The sequence below is a fragment of the Rhinolophus sinicus genome, linkage group LG06, assembly GCF_036562045.2.
Source record: "Rhinolophus sinicus isolate RSC01 linkage group LG06, ASM3656204v1, whole genome shotgun sequence".
NCBI classification, from domain to species: Eukaryota; Metazoa; Chordata; class Mammalia; order Chiroptera; family Rhinolophidae; genus Rhinolophus; species Rhinolophus sinicus.
Genome location: NC_133756.1, coordinates 165,093,106 through 165,112,500, shown reverse-complemented (window position 1 = coordinate 165,112,500; position 19,395 = coordinate 165,093,106). Strand labels below are relative to the sequence as shown.

The following is a 19,395-nucleotide window of genomic DNA, read 5'->3' as shown; positions in this document are numbered from 1 at the left end:
TTGAGCCTTGGGAACAGCCCAAGCCCAGCTTCTGGGGACAGCCTCAGGGGCCTGTCCATGGAACCCTGGAAACCGTCCCGGGGTCTGCAGGTCTGGGGTGAGGTCCCCCCAAAGCAGCAGATGGGCAGGAGATGGGCAGTCTGAACTGAAGTGGGGTGCGGCTGGCAGGCCCCCTGGGGCAGAAGGTGAGCTGAGGCCCCGAGTGCTGTAGGCCGGCCGGGTGCTTGGAGCCAGCACAGCCTGACTGGGCCGCACGGTACGACGGGAGGACCTCCATGGATCTCCACTTTCGAAGGAATCTGCCTCGCTGTTCCTGTACCTCGGCCAGAAACAATAACGTCGGGGAGGGGGTACAGAGCAGGAGGCCGGCGCCCCACCACCTGGTCTGCTGTCTTTGCAGTCCCTGGACCCCCACACATTCTTTCTGGAAGTGACCTCTCACCTGTCCGCACTGGTTGGGGAGGTGGGCAGATGGGGGTGGACATGGGAAAGAACTAACTGATCCAGGTGAACCCCTGCCTGAGGCCTCCTGGGCCTGGAGTCCCTGTCCCCCTAACCGCCCCCCCTCACTTGAGCCTTCTGGCTTGAGTGGCTGAGGTGGCTACAAGCAGAGTAAGGGACCTCCTGGCCTGATGGTGACAACTATCCCCCAGCCTCAGTTTCCCCGGGGCCCTGGGGAACCTCAGCAAAGGCTCCGGTGGGTCCTGGGTGCCTGGACCTTCTCCTGCCTCGGTTTGCTCAGCCATAATGTGGGGGTGCTGGGGGAAGTCACCCTTAAGCACCTCCCAGGTCTCTGATTCTGGGGCCTGTGTGCCAGGTTATCACTGGGGACTTTCCCAGGCTGTTGGGGACCCAGCACATTTGTCCAACTGCTCCCCCAAAAAGCCTGGGCCCGTGAGAGGCTGGGTGGGCGCTTGACTGGGGGGCTGAGACCTTGGACAGCCTCTCTCCTTCCTAAGCTTCCATGATGCAGGGTGGTCAGCCCCTCGGGCATCCCCAGAAGCCCCTGTGAGTGCTGGCAGGTGGGCAGCAGACCCTGCAGAGAGGCCTCCTCCCAGGATAGCCGTGCCAGAGCTAGGGGAGTGCGACAAAACTGGGGTTCTCATGCCCTCTGCTGGTCTCATCTGTAAATAGCGACTCTGGCCACCTTTCCCTATGTGACCAAATGCCCACCCAGCAAAGCTGCCATGCACTGGGGTCCCAGCCCTGCCTGGGTCCGGGGACAGACTCCCCAAGAAGGGGACACAGGTGTCCCCTCTTCACAGCCTAGTTGGACAGACACCTGAAGCCTTAGCTCTGCCAGGGGGCCTTTTCCAGCAGCTCAGGCCCCTGGTTCCTTGTCTAATTCCCGCTCCCCCCGCCGGCCCTCCTCAGGCACCAGGCCCTCAAGGGCAGGGGTCCAGACCCCGCATCCCTGCGTCTGCCTCCCGTGCCCCCCAGCGTCTGTTCAGACCAGGAGAACAGTGAGGATGGTAAATATTTACTGCCAACAGAGGGCAAATACTGCACCATCTGCCAGATGCAGAAGCCAGTGCCCCCGTGCCAGGAGCAGTCTCCACACTGGCAGTATGCTCTCGGTGTGTGAGCACCAGAGGGACAGACCCGGGCCCTGGCCTCAGCCTCCCCAGTAGCAGCACGGGGGCAATAGCGCCCACCCCATGGGGCACGTGCGACAGTGGGACAGGCGTGAACGTAGGCAAGTGGGACATGTGCATGGGGCGGCAGTCGGTGATGTCCCCTGGGAGATCCCAGCCTTTTGGGGACCCAGCAGGGTCAGGGGGCCTTTGGAAGCAGCTGTTCCTCCACCTCCCACTGCCCTTGGCTGGGGGACACTTGGACCCCCACTCCCCATGCCAGGGTGACACACAAGGATGGACACAGTTAACAGCCACTGCCAGCCCCATGGGCAAGTGAAACCCAGTTCCAAGGGCAGGCAGGGTCTGAGGACACAGGAGGACTGTCCTGATTCCCAGAAGGGGCGGAGCATGGACCTGGACAGACAGTAGGGCCAAGGCCTGTGGGTGACCTAGGGGCTCCAGGAAGTCGGGCATCTGGTGTTCAGAGCCTAGGGTCTGATCTCACCTCTGCCACCGGTGACCTTGGGCAGCCACTCTCCCTGCCTCATCTGCCAGGAGCATGGAGAGTCTCCCACCCGCCCTTTTCAAGAAGAGCCATGGGGCTCATGGGGTCCAAGGGACTGGCGGGAGAGGCACAGGTGGAGGGTCTAGGGTCTTGGGGGGGAGGGGAGGCAGGCCCCCAGTCCAGGCAGGGGGCCGAGGGTGGTGTCATATCGTGACCAAGTTTCTTGGGTGGGGAGGAGTCCCTGGCACCCCTCTGGCCCAGCCACACTATGAGTCCTGCAAGCTGGGATGGCCCATGTGCCCTTGGACCCCAAAGGGCTCCTGCTCCGCCTCCACGGACTCTGCTGGCATGAGGGAGAAAGCCCCTGGGGCCTCCCCAGGATCTTGCTGGTGGACAGGCCTGTCAGGACCGAGGCTGGACCAGCAGCTGCCCCAAGGGCAGCCTGACCCCAGCCAGCCCGCTTCCCATCCCAGCTGCACCTGGCCCGGCCAGTGGGCGCTCACGTACCTCAACTCCTGCAGACACCCCTTTCTCTACTGGGGCTGATGGGGACGCCTGGGTGTGCCCATGGGCAATTCCCGCTGATCCCAGCCTCTTCCTCCTCCTCCTTTTCCGGGTCCAGTGTCCGGCCGTCCACCCGCCTGCTCAGCCCTGGCCTCCACTCCAGGGGCGGGGCTAGCTGGGGGCCTGAAACATCTCCTTTGGTGGGGTGTTGATGTGGTCACGGTGGGAGCGATCGGGGAGGGAGCCATGGGGCGATCAGGAGGCTGGCTCCGGCGGCTGGGCCCCCAGCAGGAGGGGCTGCTTCTGGCTCCCGGGCCAGCCTGAGTGGTCTGCAGCCATCGGGGCCCAGGCCTGGGTGGAACCTTCAGGGAAGGTGCAGATTGGTTTGGCCTGGCTGCCGGCAGGCTGGCCAGACCTTGGTGTGACCAGGGTCACCCTCTGACCTCCCAGGCCGTGGCCAGCACTGGCAGCCCTGGGCTCTCTGGCGCGCCAGCTGGTAGCCTAGGTGGGGTGCCCGATGCAGCCTCCCTGGGCTGCAGTGGTTGCTGAGAAGTGTCAGGACCCCCGCAGACCTGGACCTCAGTGACCTAGTCCTCAGGCCCTGATGGCACTTCTGAGGGTGACTGCTGGGTGTGGGGCTGCTTAGTGAGGGGCAGTGGGGAGACCTGGCCCCATCCCTGGTCCTGTGGGCTGCAGCGTTTAGGGGACCACAGCCAGGATGCCCTGAGCACTGGGCCCCCAGCCCCTGCCCAGTGCCTACAACAGCCCGAGTTCAGGGGTGCTGTCCAGCCTCCCCTGATTCCTTCAGGGCCCCAGTGGGGTCCTCTGGATGGATCTGTGCTGGGGGCTGGGGACACTGAGAAAGGCCCAGCATGGGCAGCCTGTCGTGCCTCTCTGTGTCCACTCTGTATCCCCTCTGTGTCAGACCACCCTCCCCTGCCCAGCCTCTTCCCTCCAAGGGCTTCCATCAGAAACAGCCCTAACAGCAGGTCCCGGCCGGGCTAGTGGGGAGAAATTGCTGGAATGACCTCATTCTGTTTCCTGGAAAAGCTCTCTGGTGGCCCTGAGAGCTCAGGGCTTCTGAGCTAGAGGTGTCAGCTCCCAGCCAGCCTCGCAGGCTCTTGCCTCACAGAGACCCTACAGCCCTTCTCTGTCCTGTCCTGAAGCAGCCAGGGGGCCATGGGTCCTTCCCGTGCCCCAGGGTAGGGGACAGCTGACAGCCAAGAAGGGCTCTCCAGCTGGGAGGCACTGCCACTTGCCTGTGGGCACCCAGTGAGCGTAGAGAAAGTTCAGAGGGGCCGGTGCAGAGAGAACAGAGAATGGGGAATCGGGGAGGGCCCCCCACGGCAGTCATGGCCCAGGCAGGTGAGCCAGCATGTGCCCTGCCAGCCCTCGGCACACAGAAAAACAGCACCGAGCTCATTCAAGGACTTTATTAGATCACTTGGGGTGCAGGGAGCAGAAGGCTAGGGGCGCAGGACCCCATCTAGTTGCAGTAGTTCTCCAGCTGGTAGAGGGAGCAGATGCTCGTACAGCACTGGTCCACGATGCCTCGCTTCTGCGGGGGTCCCTCCAGGGCCAAGGACTGCAGGCCACCTGCGCCTGGACCCCCACCCAGCTCCATCTGCCCCACTGCCCGAAGGAGACATAGGACCAGCAGTCAACAGCACACAGTGGCCCTCTGTCCCCAAGCCCTGCACAGCCCTGGGGAGGGCAGGATCACAGGGCGTCGGCCCCTGCATCCTGCCGCTGTCCCCCAAGGCAATGCCATTGTGGGAACCTGAACAAGTGTCCCAGGCTTGCCCTGCACCCCTCTCAGCCCACCCCAGCTCCCAGGACTGGGCCCTGCCCCGCTGCCCTGAGGGTGCCGCACTGCCACCGCCCTTATGTCACCCCAAGACAGTCAGCGCCCAGGACCCGACCCACTCCATGAAATGTGCCCTGAAGCTGCCATTGTCAGGAGGAGACGAGCAGGAGGGGTCGTTTATTTGAGCAGGAGGAGGTGGGGTGAGAAGGGAGGGCTGGGCAGGGGTGTCATCAGGGCTGAGCCCCCGAGGCCGACACTGACCAGGGAGCTGGTCACTTCTGGGATGTGACCAAGGGGATGTCATCTCCTTTACAAAGTCCTGCCTGACTGTCCCCCGGTGCCAGCGGGGCAGGGTGGGGGCCCGCACAGCAGACTTACCCTGTGGGTCCTCCACCTCTCGGCGGGCCTTGGGCGTGTAGAAGAAACCACGCTCCCCACATACCAGGTACAACGCCTCCACCAGGTGGGAGCCGCACAGGTGCTGGTTGACGAAGGCCCGGGCAGGGGCAGGTGTCCAGAGGGCCAGCAGGGCCAGCAGAGGCAGGAGGCGCATCCACAGGGCCATGGCCGGGTGTCGATGACCTGGGGACGGGCAGAGTTGCAGCCAGCTGGGGCCTGTGCCCTGCCAGGGACCCCCACCCAGTGCCCACGCCCAGATGCTCTAAGGGAGGAGCCCACTTCCTGTAGAGCTTGGGCCTGGGACCCCGATGGCCTGGACCCCAGTGGGCAGCCCCCCACCCAGGCTGACGCGGAGCACCCGGTACAGACCGCCTGCTGACAGCCTCAGGATGCAGCCGGTCTGGAGGGCTGGGGGCTGCTGGGCACTGCCGGTTTTATAACCCCCCACTCAGTGCCAGCCCCTCAGAGCCTCGGGGGTGGCAGATGGCCTGGGGCTGAGGTTGCAACTTCTGCATCATTTCCCTGGTACCGGGGACATCGCCTTGTCGTCAGCGCCTCTCGGACCACCAGGGTCATTAGAGTCTTAACGAGGTCTGATGACTCAGCTGTCCCACTCGCAGCTGGGGGCAAACGTCTCCCACACCCGGGAGCAAAGCCGTGCTTTCCACATTAGTCCTGGGAGCTGGGGGGCGGGGGTCCCACAAGGGGCACTCTTCCCGTCCCAGCCTCGGACCCTGGGCCGCCGTCCGTCATCTGTCCTCAAGGCCTCACGGATGGTCTGGGCCATGGGAGAGGGAGGGTGAGGGACATCTCTTCTTTGCTCACAGCCCCACTCCCACCCCATCCCACTCCAGCATAGCAGCCTCCTGGGGTGCTGCAGGGAGGGCCCAACTTGGGGCCCAGCAGCTATAAGGCCCCCCAGGCTGGCCTCTGACTCCCAGTTTCAGTGTGGGGGCAGAAGCGCCTTTCTGTGGTCTGGTCGCAAGACTCCGTGTACATGGCCCCACCACGTCCCAACCAGCCCCCAACCCTCTTCCTGGAGCCCCTGCCCATCTCCCAGCGCTGACCCCTTTCAGACCTGGACCCAAGACCCCATTGACTCCTCAGCTGCCATATGGGCTAAGCCCCTGTGGTGCGCCCCCCGCCCCCCTGGACAGTCATGGAGGGGGTGGAGAGACCCCCCTCCTGCCCTGGCCACCCCTAACCCTCTGGCACCAGGGGCCTCAGGCTGAGCCTTCTTTCCAGGACGTCATGGTGCCCATGGCCTCTGCAACCAGAGAAGACCTGGGGGCCCCTTTGAGAGGGATGTGCAGGGCAGGGGCTGGACGGGGGCGGGCCCAGGTGGAGAGGCAGGGCCCGGGGCCAGAGGGGGCCAGAGGGAGACAAGGCCGGCCATCAGCCTTTCCCCAGTGTCTCTGTGGGGTTCCCAGCCTTCAAAAACACCCCTAGCTGGGGCCTCGCTGGCGGAAGGGACTCAAGCAGGAGGGCCGAACACAGTGAAGGTGCTTGAGGCACCACTGATAGAAGGACACCTCCCAGGGAGGGCTGAGGTAGGAGGCTTTACCCAGGAGGTCTTGACGGATGAGTAGGAGTTTACCAGGACTGACATCCTAAGTTTAGAGCCAGGGCCCTGGTGGGTGAGTGGCAGGTATGGTTGGAGGGCGTGAGCAGGGTCTGGAAGATGGGCTGGCATCCCACCCCACCCTTCAGGAAGTAAGGAGTCAGGCTGCTCCTCCATAGGCCAGGGCAGGGTGGGGAACGGGGGGCAGCCCTAGACGATGATGCAGGGTCTCTGATGGAGGGCCATGCCCAGACCCCTCGAGTGACCTCAGGGGCATCTTACAAAGCCCAGAATCCAGCCCCCCACCCACCTTGCTGGGGAGACTGAGGCCCAGAGGGGTCACCTGGGAACCAGCTCAGCTGAGCTCTCCATCAGCACTTGTTTTAGGTGACGTTCCCAGGTCCTGCTCTGGGTGGGGCGGGAAGTGGGGACTAGAGGCAGCTGTGCCTCCGCCTGCTCTCATGGGCTGGCCCCCTGGAGCCCTGTCCTCCTAGTGGAGCTCGGACACCACACCCCCAATCGGTACAGTGGTGAGCCCTGCCCCACCCCCTGACTCCCAACCCCGGTGGGGCTCCCATCTGGCCTGGCCTGGCCAGTGAGGCCTCACAGGAGGAGGCCAAGGAGAGACCTCTGAGCAAGGCGGAGGGGGGTTGGGGGGGCGGCGAGGGCCCAGGCCTGCAGGGGGCACAGATGCGGATGCCAGGCAGGTGCTCAGGGCTTTTTTCTTTTATTAAGACTGTGAGGAGGCAGCACACAGCATGGCAGGCAGCGTGGCGGCCAGCACGGGGGTGGGGGGGGTTGTGGGGGGGGGTTGTGGTCAAGGCAGATCTCAGAAGCGGCAGTGGGGTCGCCAGGAGCCCTCGGTAGGGCGGGTCTCTGGGGGACTCTTGGGGTGCTGTGACCCAGCCCCCATGTGAGCAGGGGTCAGGGGAGGCTGGTGAAGGGCCGGGAGACCCTGGGCCGGCCCACGGGGGCCCGTGGAGTTGTGCCCGCCGCTCCTAGCCGATGGCGCTCAGAGCGTGGGTGAGGGTATGCAGCTCGTCCTGGACGCCCTCCAGGGAGCGACGGAGGGCGCGGGGACTGTCCAGCACGTCGATGCTTAGTGTGTACGGGTCGAACTTCACAGAGAAGGGGCGCTGGATGCGGGAGGCATAGCTCCTAGGGAGGGGCCAGCATGGACCCTCAGTCACCCTGTGGGGACTCGGGCTTTGGGGGGACAGGGAGGAGGTGGGGCAGCTTGGGGCAGGGTCGCGGGCTCCAGGACACCCCATCCCTTCCTCATTCTCCCCAAGGCCCAGTCAGCCAGGCCTCCTCCTCCAGGAAGCCTTCCCACACCGTGGGTCCTGGAGAGTCCCAGCTACAGCTCTGTCCTCAAATTTGTGTGTGGGATCCAGCCCTCCCCTCCTTTCCATTCCAGGCACACCACCACCCTTAAACCTGAGTTTCTCCTGTGAAGACAGGAGATTGGCTGGAAAATCAGGCCCTTTCCCAGGTAATAGGTGGGGTGTGTCAGGCTCTGCCCTCCTTCCCTGGATGGCCATGGCCATGGCACCCCCAGCACCCAGGCTTGGGAACTCCCTGCTCCCTGCAGACCCTCCAGGCTCCCATCCCCTGTCCCCCTCCTCCATCCCACCCCATGGGCCCCAATGCTCAGAGGGTAGGATCTGGGAAAAACCCCACACATTCTTCTTACGAAGGTCAGACTCTGCCTCCTGAAAGCCTGGCCTTGACCTTGCCTTGACCCGGCCACCAGCCCCTCAGGTCTCCGCCTCCCCAGACTTTTGGGGGGTGCTGTTGTTGGAGAGGTGTTGTGACCCAGGTTTTCTCCTCTGTGAAACGGGTTCACATGCCCAGCCTGCCCACTGGCTCACCCAGCTTAGGGGCATCGTGAGGACAGTCTTGGCCCTGGCAGCAGCCCACCTGAGCTTGTCTTTGGCGTCGCTGAAACTCTCAGACACGAAGTACACAGACTGGTACGTCTGGTCCTGGTAGGGCTGCAGGGCCGCAGCGTCGGGGTCGAAGGCTCGGATCTCGGGCTCCTCAGAAAGGGAGTGCTGGCGGGAGGCCACAGGGCCCATCGGACTGGAGCGGGTGGCCCCCTCCACCGTGGCTCTGGGTGTGGACTCACAACCTCCTCCGGAGGCCCGGGCACCATGTGGATGGGATGGGACCCAGACAAGCTTTCCCCGCCCTCCTGGGCGGCCCCTTGCTCCAGCCTCCTGGGAGGCCTGCATCCAGGAGGCACAGCGAGGCCACCCTCCCTACTGGGGCTGCTGCAGAGAGGGTCTCACCAGGAGCTCCCCGTAGGAGGACAGCAGCCCAGCGCCATAGGCCTTCAGCGCTCCGTCCTGCTTGCACAGCCCAAACTCCACCGTGAACCAGTACAGCTGGGGGGACAGCCGCAGGGTTGGCGACAGACAGCTGCCCCCACCACCAGAGGCCCCAGGACACCACCCACCCAGGCAGAGAGGGCCAGGCTCCAAGGGCAGTCACAGTGGGAGGCTGGCACCCCTGGACAGCAGCAGAGCCCTCAGCCCAGCAGGTCCCTAGCCTGAACCCGGGGTCCTGAGCTTGCTCCCAGGCCCCACAGTGTGGGAACCCACCGTGGACAGCTTCTCAATTTCCTCGTCCGAGGCTCCTAAGGATGCCAGGCCGATGTCCTGTGGAGGGAGGAGAAGGCTGACTGGGGTGGGGTTGTCAGCTGCCATTGCCTGGGCTCTGGAGGTGTCAGCAGCCTCTCAGGGATCAACCCTCTGCTGTTCCTAGGGGGCCAGCAGGTGGCAGCACAGGCCGCAGGAATCCACCCAGCTTGTCCCCTCCACACGGTGACTTGGGCTGACTCTTGGAAAAGGACCCCATCATTTTTATAAGGCGGTCTTCCCAAACGGGACAGAGCCCACCCGTCCCTCTATTCCAGATAGTGTCATCTACTGACATCTCATGGGCCCAAGCGGACACCGTTCGCCTTGAAGGGGCTCAGGCACGGTGCTGGGAACCCATCCACTCAGGGGCAGGCAGCATCCCTCGCTGGCATGTCAAGCCCCACCAGCCCCAGGCCTGGGGCCACAGCCCCTCCGTTGACCCCCGGCTCCTGGCCGATGGCCTGGAGGACACACCTGGGAGAACTGGGCGAAGGTGCGGTCGGCCAGCATGGGCACGTGTCCCAGCAGCTCATGGCAGCAGTCCCTGTGTTGGAGGCAGGACAGCGGGCTGGGTCTGGGGCTGGGGGTGGGGCTGGGGCTGGGGCTGGGTGTCATCAGTAGGCTGCCCGCACCCTCCCTCTGTCCTCCCCTGGGGGACGGGCCCTCTGCTTGTAGGTGGGCTTCCTCCGCCGCCTCCGTGCGGTGGGCTGGGCATGCGGCCCACAACGGCCAGCACACTCACGGCTCTGGGGAGTGCATGGGCGAGGAGGCATGGCGGATGTACTGGGTACACTGGAACACGCGGAAGGCCAGGCTGGCCAGGAAGTCCCGGGCGGACAGCAGGCCAGCCACGGGCCGCAGCTGGAAGCCCGTGCGCTCTGCAAGGGCCATGGGGGGTGGTCAGCGTGCCAGACAGGTGGGGGGTGGCCACAGGGCTGTTCATCCCCGGGCCCTCCCGTCCGGGGGCCGCACCCTTCAGGAAGCGGGAGACGTCCTCCAGCTGGGGGATGTTGTCTGCCCGGTAACCACTGGAACGCTCCAGCAGCTCGAAAGCCTCCAGGTGCTCCCGGCAGGCGTGGGTGGCATACAGGCCCCTGAGAGTGGTGTACACCTCCTTCCTGCGGGCAGGGGGCACGCACTCAGGCCTCCTGGAGTAGCCCCTTCTTGTGGTCACCCTGCTCTGCCCCTCCTGGCCTGTCGCCTTTGGCCACTGGGAGGGGCCTTTGCCTGTGATTTGGGGGATTCCAGGGGACCGGGTGGGGGTGGGCAGCCCTCAGCTCCCTGGGACAAGCCACCCACTGCCGCCTTGCCTTCCAGGCCTACGTCTGGAGTCTCTGAAAGTACCTCCCCCACTGTTCTTAGTCTGCTAGAGGCTACCGCCCTCACGCACGTCCCCAGGGCCCTCCGTATCCCAGCCTCTGCCCCTCCCCCGCTGCTGTCACGGGGTCTCACCAGGTGGCAATTTCCTCGGCTGTGTACTCCACACGGGGAATAGGGTCTCCGCTGTGGAGGCATCAGCAGTCAGTCAGGGGATGGTGTGGAGGGCTGGACAGAATGCCTGGCCAGCTGTGTGGCCTCTGCAAGTTGCCTAACTGTTCTGTGCCACGATTTCCTTGGCTGTGACCCCAAGTCACATGATGACCACAGTTACAGTGAAGGTGGTGGTATTGGTGACAAAGACATCCCTCCCTGTGCCCTCCCAGGTGTGGTGTGAGGCTGCAGGACGGGATCTGACCCTGGCTGAAGCCCCAGCGCGATCCTTACTGTTTGTACTGGAAGGCTATTTCGGCAATCAGCTTCCTGCGCTGGCGGTACACCTGGTCCGAGAAGCCCTGACGGCAGAGGACGCACTGTCAGGGGGCTGGCCTGCCGCTCTCTCAGCCCCTCCCCTTCCCAGCATCCCAGATGTGGCTTGTGACGTGGCCAGCCAGGCCTCAGTGGTTCTGCCAGGAGCCGGACGGACACCCCGCCCAGGGTCAGCCTGGGGGTCCACGTCCACCGCCCCAGCCGCAGGCACAGGAAGCGGGGGGGTGGGGGTGGGGACCAGGAGGCCAGCGGGGGCACCAGCTCACCGGGTGATCCAAGTCCAGGTCAGGGTCAAACTTGGTGACCAGGTGATGACACTTGTCCAGCTCGGAAACTTTCCTTGGGAACCAGAGGACTTCACAGAGGACGGGAGAAAGGGGGAGCTGGGTGAGCACTGGCCTGTGGGGGGGCGTGGCCCCCCCTGGGAGTGGCCTCCCCAGACAGCCTGGGGGTTGGCGGGAGGTGGCTGGGGACTGTGACAGCCGGAGGGGGGGGGTTCCCGGAGGTGCCCCACGCCCGGACACATGTGGAGAAGAACAGGGGGCCGGAGCCAGCAGGGAGGGGATGCCCCCAGCCGGACTTCCTGGTCCCTTCAGGGTTCCCCTGTGGGAGCCTCTGCACCCCCATGTCTCAAGGTCATGGCGTTGCTCTCAAGGACAGAGGAACAGCGGAACAGCCTCACCCTTGTTTTCCCCAGCGCCACGCACGTCCTCTGCCACCCGGCGCACGGAGCTGAGCAGTGAGGGCAGGTCGGCACTGGGCACCTCGCAGCGCACAAAGTACTCCAGGTGGGGGCCCCCAGCCCGCGGCCTCTGGGTGGGCCGAGTCTCCAGGTGGTGGATTTGGGCTTCAAAGGTCTTAGGGAGCCGAACAGGTGAGGGGGGAGATGAGGGAGGGGTGAAGCACGTGCCCTGGGTCTGCTGGCCTTAGACGTTTGCAGCCAGACCCAGGTCAGACTCCCTCTTGGGCAGGGTTTGCAGCTGGGAAATTGGGTTTCATTGAGTTTGTCTAATTGCAGTTGTCACGGCAGTCCCCTTGACTCAGTGTTCTGGGTGGTACCGTCTGTGGGTCGCGTGGCCACACAGTCTGACTTCCCGGCTGCTAGTCAGAAGGTCCCACCATCTCTGGTGGCCTCATCCAGGCCCACAGGCCACACCCAGAGCTGGGGGTGGGCCCTGGATCCCACTGGGGTGAGGTCAGGAGGCTCAGACAACCGCAGAGTGACACTGAGCACCCAGGGGGCTGGCAGGAAGGGTCTGCTCCACTGCCAGCTCCTGTCACCCAGCAACGAGGGTGTGTTGGTCTCCACAGCTCTGGAGCCAGACAGCCATCGCAGGAGCTTGAGAGGAATCTGGCTGTAATGTCATTTGGGCACCTGTGCTGGGGGCCAGTCTCCTGCCTGTTGGCCCGGTGTGGCCAGAGCAGCCCCTGCAGTCAGCCTGCCACGTTAGCCAGCGGAGCCCAAGGGGACAGGTGGGCATGAGGGACCCTGCCCTCAGCTTCCCTGCTGGGAGCCACGCTCAGTCACCCCACATGCAAGATGGTGGGCATGGGGAGTGGCTAGGGGCCTCAGGGAGCCCCTAAGAACCTGAGGGGTGTGCTGAGGGGCTGTGGGGGCGCCAGGGCTCCTGGGACGCCTCCCTCGTGGCTCTCGGTGCTTCTGCGTGACTCCCACCCACACCGGCCCCCACGGGTCCCCACTGGCCCCCACTGCTGCCCTCACCTCAAACACCTTCAGGGCACGGGACAGGGAAGAGGTCTTGGCGCCCCGCAGCGTGAAGAGCAGGGTCAGCAGGGCTTTTCCATCCCTCTCCTCGCACGCCCCGGCCCCCAGGGGCTCCCCAGGCTCCAAGGAGGCGGCCGCGGCCTCTGCCTTCTCCCGCTCCTTGCGTGCATCCTCGATGAGACTCTGCCTCCGCCCGATGAAGCGTGGGGACTGTGGACACAGGGCACCCCCAGTCACCCCGGCTCTGGGGCTCTGACCGGCCAGCCCAGCTGCATCATAGAGCGCCTGCTGGATCCTCTGGAGGGGCCTACATGCCGAGCCTGGCTGGGCCTGCTGGGGCACAAGCTAAGCCCAGGTCTCCTGGCACCGTGGGGGGTGCACCATGGCACCAAATGCTGCTGCCTGTCGCCAGGCCTGGCCCTAAGTGGATTAGGTGACAGGAAAGAGTGACTCAGAGCTGTCCCCTGGCCCCAGATGGACGGCGGCCACAGCCCAGGGAGGGCCAGTGAGCACGGTGCCTGGCTGCCTGGCAAGGAGCTGCTTCCCCTTGTCCCCATGCCCCCTCCAGCCTCTCCGTATGAGTGACCTGTCTTCATGGTCCCTACTGGCCCCTCTCCACAGTGCAGGGACGTGTGGCCACACTTCCTGTCCATCTGGACACAGGTGCCCTTGTCTGCAGCCTGTCCTGGAGACTGTGAGTCTCTGGGGTCAGCATGTCTGACCCCCCTCACCCTGCCACGCACAGAGACCCCCAGGCCTGGACAGAGGAGGAGCTCACGTCTGGGGCATACCCCTCGGAGCTGAACTTCCAAGAAGGTTCTGGTGGCCTCGGGTCTTGGAACATGGTGGGGGGCAGGTGCCAGGGAAGGTCTTATCGGAGCCCCTACTCGACCTTGGGGTATGGACAGAGCCAGGGCCGCAGCCCCAGGCTGGGAGGACCCCTGGACCTCCACAGGGGGCTCTACCTCATAAGCCCCCGAGGAGGTACCGGCAGGTTAAATTCCTGGAATACTCAAACCACATTCTCATTAAAGGCCTAAAAACAAACGCCCATGTTAAGTGTGGGGGGTGGGGGCGGATGATTCCGGGGCATCCCGAGGATGAACTGAAATCCCCTTTTCCGGGCTGAGAAGCTCCCCATTATTCAGTTTCCTGGAGGGGCCGCCCCAGTCGGTCTGCCCAGCACACATCCCCTTCAATGCAGGGCTCCCAAGTGGCAACACCGTGGGGACAGTCCCGGGTGGTCGGGAGGCACAGGGGTGCTGGGCAGGGGCACTGGGACAGGCGATCACACATGGGACACCTGTGCAGGGCAGGTAGGTGGGCCAGGATGTGTGGGACTCGCCCCAGCGCCCGCATCACCCTTTGGCTCAGGCTGGCCTGTCCCAGCAGAACCAGGGCGGGCACCACTCTTTGATCAGCTACCCCCACCATGAGCTGCTAGCAGGGCCTGGGACAGTCACACACACACCGGGTCCAGATAACACCCAGGCCCAGGGTTTGCCCACCCAGCCTGGGCAGAGGTGCTTGCTGCCAGGACTCCATGCCAACCTGGATCTGAGGTGTCTGTGGTCTGGGGACAGCCCTGGGCTTCCAGCCCATTCCGGCTAGCGGGCACCAGCCTGCCCTCTTACCATGATGGCCTCAGCCTGCTTGGCGTCCAGCTCCGAGACTGCCCTGCGGAAGCCCTTGGCCTGCGGCGTGGCGGCGTTGGGAGTGGGCATGACGCCGGCGAGGTCTGAGGTCCGGAGCTCGTCTCCACAGCCCTCTGCCAGGCAGCCTCTTATAGGCTGAGCTGACGTCAGAGCCCCTCCGGGTCCCTCACCTCCCACCTCCTTTGCATCCCTCTCCTGCCTGCTGCCGCCTGAGGGAGGCGGGGAGGGAGACGTGGGAGAAAGGGCTCTGTCCCATTAAATCTAATTGCCTCCACTGTCGCAGGCACCCAGGCAGGGGCGGCCGGCCCTCGGTCTGAATCATCTCAGCTCCGGCGGGCGTGCTCTGCGGGGTTGGGGACAGCTGGAGACCCCTCAGCCCCGCGCCCCGAGCGGGTGATGCAAGGATTGGCACTCTGGGGGGGCATAGGCTACACCCTGCACCTTGGAGCAGGTGTCAGAATCCAAGGAGACACCCAGGCTCCAACCTCGGATGTGGGGAGGCCATCTGCTTTTCTAGAAGACTTCACCAACAGGGTCCCTCGGTGTGTTTCCATTAGATGCCGTCAGCAGAAGTGTTACCCACCTCCACCCCAGACCCCTGTGCCCGGATGCCCAGGCACGTCCAGCAGGACCCAGAATGTTCCAGAAGGGCCCATCCCTCCAGTGTGGAGGGGGCCAGGATCTGGGGACAGGGATGTGTCTAACAATTGTCCATCTGAGTGCTGCATGGCCCTACTGCCCTGGGCTGCAGCCCAAGCCCCTTGCCACCCACCACTAGCCCCCAGCGTCCCCTGAAGGCCCTCTGACCATTTCTTCGGGGGCACGCCCATCCCTGAGTGCCGAGGGCCCTGGGTCCCCGATCCCCTTCTCCTCACTGGAGCTCCCACTAGGCCCTCAGCCCCGGGCTTCCGCTGGCCCCTGGCACAATGGGGCTTCCAGGGCACTTGAGGACAGCCCACCCAGAGTTCCTCCTGAGTTCCATGCAGAGTTCACGCTGGTATCACCTCCCCCGCCTCGGGAGACCAGGGGACGGGATGGCTTTGGGCAAAGGCCTGAGTACATTCTGGCTGTGGCACCACCCACAGTTCCAAGCCCTTCAGGGAAAGGTCTCCTCTCACGAACAAAGGCCCTCGCAGAGGGGACCCTGGGCGTCATGGGTTCAGCAGGGATGCTAGGCCAGAGCCCTCCAAGGAAGTGGCTGTGTGGGGAGAGGGCAGGGCCTGGAGAAGGCATGCCCGATGTGCAGCCCCTGGAGATGGGCTTCTATGTCCAGCAGCCCAGGGGGACATGCTGAACACAGCAGGAACCAGAGCCCTGGACCCTGCCCCTTGGCCCTGCAGGTCCAGCCTGGCTGGTCACCGTGTCACCTCAGTCTACCTCCCTGGCCCCCCCCAAGCCGCAGGCACTGCCCGGTCTTCATCACAGCTGCCCACCACACTCTCCTCTTGGACCTTCCCCAAAAGTGGTCTGACCACGGCATCCCCTTGCCCCACAGCCTTCCATGCCTCCCCCTGGCCCTCTGGGAGGAGCTGAGTGCTGTCGGTGCGAAGGAAACCACATCCCCCCACTTACCCTGCTCATCCTCTCACCCCGAACACTTCCACTTCCTCCTCCGTGAGGGTTTGGGGCTTTAGAATACCCAGTTTGAAACCTCACTCTTCACCCCCTTTTTCTCCTGGTGACTCCTGTACATCCCACAGAACCCAGCTCAGCCACCACTCACTCTTCAAAGCCTGCTCCCCTGAGCCCCTGATACTAGCCTCCCCTTTCTCTGCTCTCCTCCTGGCTTTGCCTCCTCCCCTGAACACTCCGAGGCAGGAACAGCTGCCGCCGGTGCCTGGTGCAGACCCGGCTGGCTCCTCTCCTAGACTCTGGGGCCCTAGAGAACAGGTCTCAGTGGCTTCTGCCTCCAGGGCCTGGCCCAGAGGAGGTCTTCCACAGGGATGGGGCCCTAAAGGGCCCTGTCTGCCCAGAGACCCCTGGCACTGAGGGCGGGGCTGGGTTCCCCACTAGGGGCTGACAGGGAGACCGTGGGCTTCCATTGCCCCAGGCTGCAGCTGACCCACTGGTCCCCATGGTTGCCGGTGGCCCAGCCTCCAGGCCTGCAGAAGCTCTGGACAGGCGCCCTGCCCCCTTGGGCTCTCACCCGCCCCCTCCAGGGAGGACTGCTGGGGACTCTTAGTGACATGGGTCCAGCCCTGCCATGGCCTGCCGTTTGCTCAAAGGGGACACAGGGCCGGGGGCTGACATATCCGTTAAATACCGCAGAGGAGGGGGGCCTCTGCCGTGTGGATTTAATCTTTCCGCAAATGTCTCCTGCTGACACAATATTGTTTTTTAATTCCTTTTCTACCTGAGCCAGAGGGGAGCTGGGTGGGAGCTAAGCTTTCTCAATTCTCTCCTGGGGCCAGGCGACCCCCACCAGGCCGACGCCAGTGGACGTCCTTTGAGGTGACCTGCCCTCTCTGGCCTCCAGCCCCACACCAGCCAGCAATCCGTTCACATGCCCATCTGTCTGTGTGTCCTGGGGAGCCTTTCCATATGATCCAGGGCTGGCTGACCATGCCAGGCAGGGAACTGGCCCCTGTGTGTACAGAAGTGCTCTCTGGCCCTCTAGCCTTGCCCCCACACGTGCTGCGCCCCTTCTCCACCCCAGGTGGCCAGGGGTCCGGGGAGAACCCCCAAGTCTACCTGGCCAGCATCCTCTCCTGACTTGCCCCCTCATCTCCCCCTTCCCACCCGAGAGTCCCCTCCATCCTGGACCTCCTGGGCACCCTCAGAGGGTGAGCTGCAGTGTCTGCCTCCACAGCTGGGGCATTTATGGACCCATTCTACATATGGGAAGACTGAGTGAGTGTGCTTTCTGGGTCATGCCTCCAGTCTTGCCCAACTCCTGAGACATGGTTATTTCAGTGGCCGGTTAGAGTCTGTCCCTGGGGCTAGAGGTGGCCCAGGGCCCCAGGCAGAAAGCACAGACATCTAACGGGCTGATGCTGCCAGCGCACCCTGGTCTGGAATGGGCAGGGGCCTCGAGAGGGGGGCTGGCCTGGAATGGGTTCTTTGTAGGAAGCGTAGGAGAGGCCCGGGGGGGGGGGGCTTTGGGGGTGAATTAGGGGGAGGGGCCTGCTGATGATCAGGGCCATGGGCCATGGCCAGGGTTCCCACAGCTCTCCCCCCACATCTGCTCTGGGCTGAGACCAGACCTGGCCAGATCCCCCAATCCCCACCTCCCTCACATGGCCTCTAGCCTTTTTGCCTGCACCCCTCCCTAGCACGCCCCCTCCCCTCACAGTCACACTGAATAATTACAGCCCTGTGTGCAGTGTAATTAGGAGGCACTGAGTCCAGTCTGCTCTCTTAACAGCCTTTTCCGTGGGAGGGCTTGCAGGGGACTCAATAGCCCATAATGACAGTATGCCCACCCCTGGTATTGGGTCAGGGCGCCTGGTGTGGGGCAAGGGCAGGGCAGGCCACATTCACTCCTGGTTTCATGGCCGCAGGACCCATTCCAAATCCTTGGGGCTGCTCCCTGGTTTTCGTCTTTATCCACTGGGGAACCCAGCCCCTCCTGTCCTGCCATAACCCACCCCCACGGGAGGGGTCCAGAGACAAGCTGCAGAGGGGGGCCGAGGAGGGCACTGCTTTGCGGGTCCTCATCACATCGTGTCTCTGCAGGGCCCCACCATCAGAAATCACATACAGACAGCAGGGAAGGTGCTCCCCGGCAGTCTGGGGGTCAGAGGTCACTTCCATGTAATGAGTAGGGTGAAGGTCTTTGTCATCAGTTGTGTCCTGGGAAAGGCACACATCTGTGTCACACACACACACACACACACACACACACACACACACACACAGCCCACCTGACCAGGTCTACCCCACACCTCTGTTCACAGCCCCCAGAACCCAGAGCACTGAGCCCGGAGCCTGGAACCAGCATCTCCTCCCACCAGGAGACAGGCCTGCATGGACACATACATGCACGAGTCTGAGGATTTAAAGGCACTCAGAACGTCACGTTACCAGGGGTCGCCATCCCTGGGCCCATGGTTCCCGCCCGGGTGCTGCAGGGGCTGTGAGGCCTGCCCCCAGCCCTGCACCCCCCACCCTCCCACCCCTTCCTGGAGGGGCTCCATAGGCCCTGCAGAAAGAACACCCCCACCTGGGGGGTTAGGGACAGAGGCCCCTCCTAGACTGCCCTGGGCCTAGTGCCCAGGCCTTCTCTTGCAGCCCCTAGCATTTGAGGCACAGAGAAGGACTCACCCACCTTCCCCAGAGCTGGAAGAAGGCGCAAGATGCCCTGACACGTGGCTCTGTCATAGCTGAAATGTCAGAGCAATTAGCCCTAACGAGGCCATCGGATGGAGCCCAGCAGCAGGGCGAGAACGCAGGCAGAGAGTATCGACAAGGCGCCGGTCGGTCGATGGTTTGCGCTCAGGAATAATTGTTTGGAAGCCAGACCTGCAGAAGAGCGACAGTGGAGCGGCCACATCCCTCCACCCCCAACCCTTCTCAGAGAGCGCCCACTCCCACCCTCACTTGGGGCTTCCTTGCTCCCTTCACCTGACTGAATCCTGCCAGACCCTCAGGCCTGGTGGCCGCCGCCCCCTCCTCCAGGCAGACCTCCCTCTTGCCTTCTCTTTGAGCTCCTTTTCTGCCAGAGTCGACCCCTTGTGGGTGGGACTTGCCCTTGGTGGGAGGCTGGGCCCCTGACTCAGTGCTGGAGACCCACCATTGGGGGGCAGGGAAGGGGGCCCTGGCTTAGCTCCGTGTGCCCGGCTCGGTCGTTTCACCCCTCAGTGGGGCACCAGAGATTGGCACTCTCAGACCTCGGTAAAGCTCTCCGCACCTTCCCCAAGGGCCTCCATCCTAGGGTCCTTTCAGTGGGTCTGTCCAGCACTAGGCATGGGGCAGGCCAGGCTGGTCTCCACTGTGCGGAGATGGAAGGGACCATGCAGCAAGGCCAACTGCATGGGTCCAGATCCACCCCAGAGGGAGGGAGTATCTGAGGGATTCAAAATAACCAAGGGAATGGGTCAGGAGTGTCGCATCCAGGTGAGAGGAACCAGATGGCCAGAGGGCCCTGTACGTCCAAGCAGGGAGGGGTTAGGGGAAAGGCAGAAGAAGGGGCAGGGTGGAAGGTCAGGATATAGAGGCCTCAAACGCCCTGGCCAATGAGAGGTCTCATAGCCTCTGATGACCAGCTGTTCACC

The 19,395-nt window shown here is 64.0% G+C and overlaps 2 protein-coding genes across 2 annotated transcripts; both read right to left on the bottom strand.

Moving 5' to 3' along the window:
* Positions 1–4,004: 4,004 nt before the first annotated feature.
* On the bottom strand, positions 4,005–5,272 carry INS (insulin). Its single transcript, XM_019713697.2, has 3 exons — positions 5,162–5,272; positions 4,772–4,975; positions 4,005–4,218 (listed from the first exon to the last, which is right to left on the bottom strand). Exons 2-3 carry the CDS (start codon positions 4,956–4,958, stop codon positions 4,073–4,075), a joined length of 333 nt encoding a protein of 110 aa, XP_019569256.1. The 5' UTR covers positions 4,959–4,975; positions 5,162–5,272; the 3' UTR covers positions 4,005–4,072.
* A 1,799-nt stretch (positions 5,273–7,071) lies between these two features.
* On the bottom strand, positions 7,072–14,298 carry TH (tyrosine hydroxylase). The gene is made up of 13 exons (XM_019713696.2): positions 14,162–14,298; positions 12,525–12,737; positions 11,484–11,658; positions 11,068–11,156; positions 10,760–10,827; positions 10,448–10,498; positions 9,968–10,113; positions 9,738–9,873; positions 9,470–9,539; positions 8,957–9,013; positions 8,645–8,740; positions 8,274–8,407; positions 7,072–7,511 (listed from the first exon to the last, which is right to left on the bottom strand). The coding sequence occupies exons 1-13, from the start codon at positions 14,249–14,251 to the stop codon at positions 7,352–7,354; spliced, it is 1,485 nt and encodes a 494-aa protein (XP_019569255.1). The 5' UTR covers positions 14,252–14,298; the 3' UTR covers positions 7,072–7,351.
* Positions 14,299–19,395: the final 5,097 nt, after the last annotated feature.

What these genes read in the sequence shown, in the direction of transcription:
- TH (XM_019713696.2), bottom strand. Translation starts at nt 14,251, where the DNA reads ATGCCCACTCCCAACGCCGCCACGCCGCAGGCCAAGGGCTTCCGCAGG. An exon ending in ATAGCCTTCCAGTACAAACA is followed by an intron (nt 10,499 to 10,759) that starts GTAAGGATCGCG and finishes ATGCCTCCACAG; the next exon opens with CGGAGACCCTATTCCCCGTG. An exon ending in GCCGAGGAAATTGCCACCTG is followed by an intron (nt 10,114 to 10,447) that starts GTGAGACCCCGT and finishes CCCTGCCCGCAG; the next exon opens with GAAGGAGGTGTACACCACTC.
- INS (XM_019713697.2), bottom strand. Translation starts at nt 4,958, where the DNA reads ATGGCCCTGTGGATGCGCCTCCTGCCTCTGCTGGCCCTGCTGGCCCTC. An exon ending in AGAGGTGGAGGACCCACAGG is followed by an intron (nt 4,219 to 4,771) that starts GTAAGTCTGCTG and finishes TCCTTCGGGCAG; the next exon opens with TGGGGCAGATGGAGCTGGGT.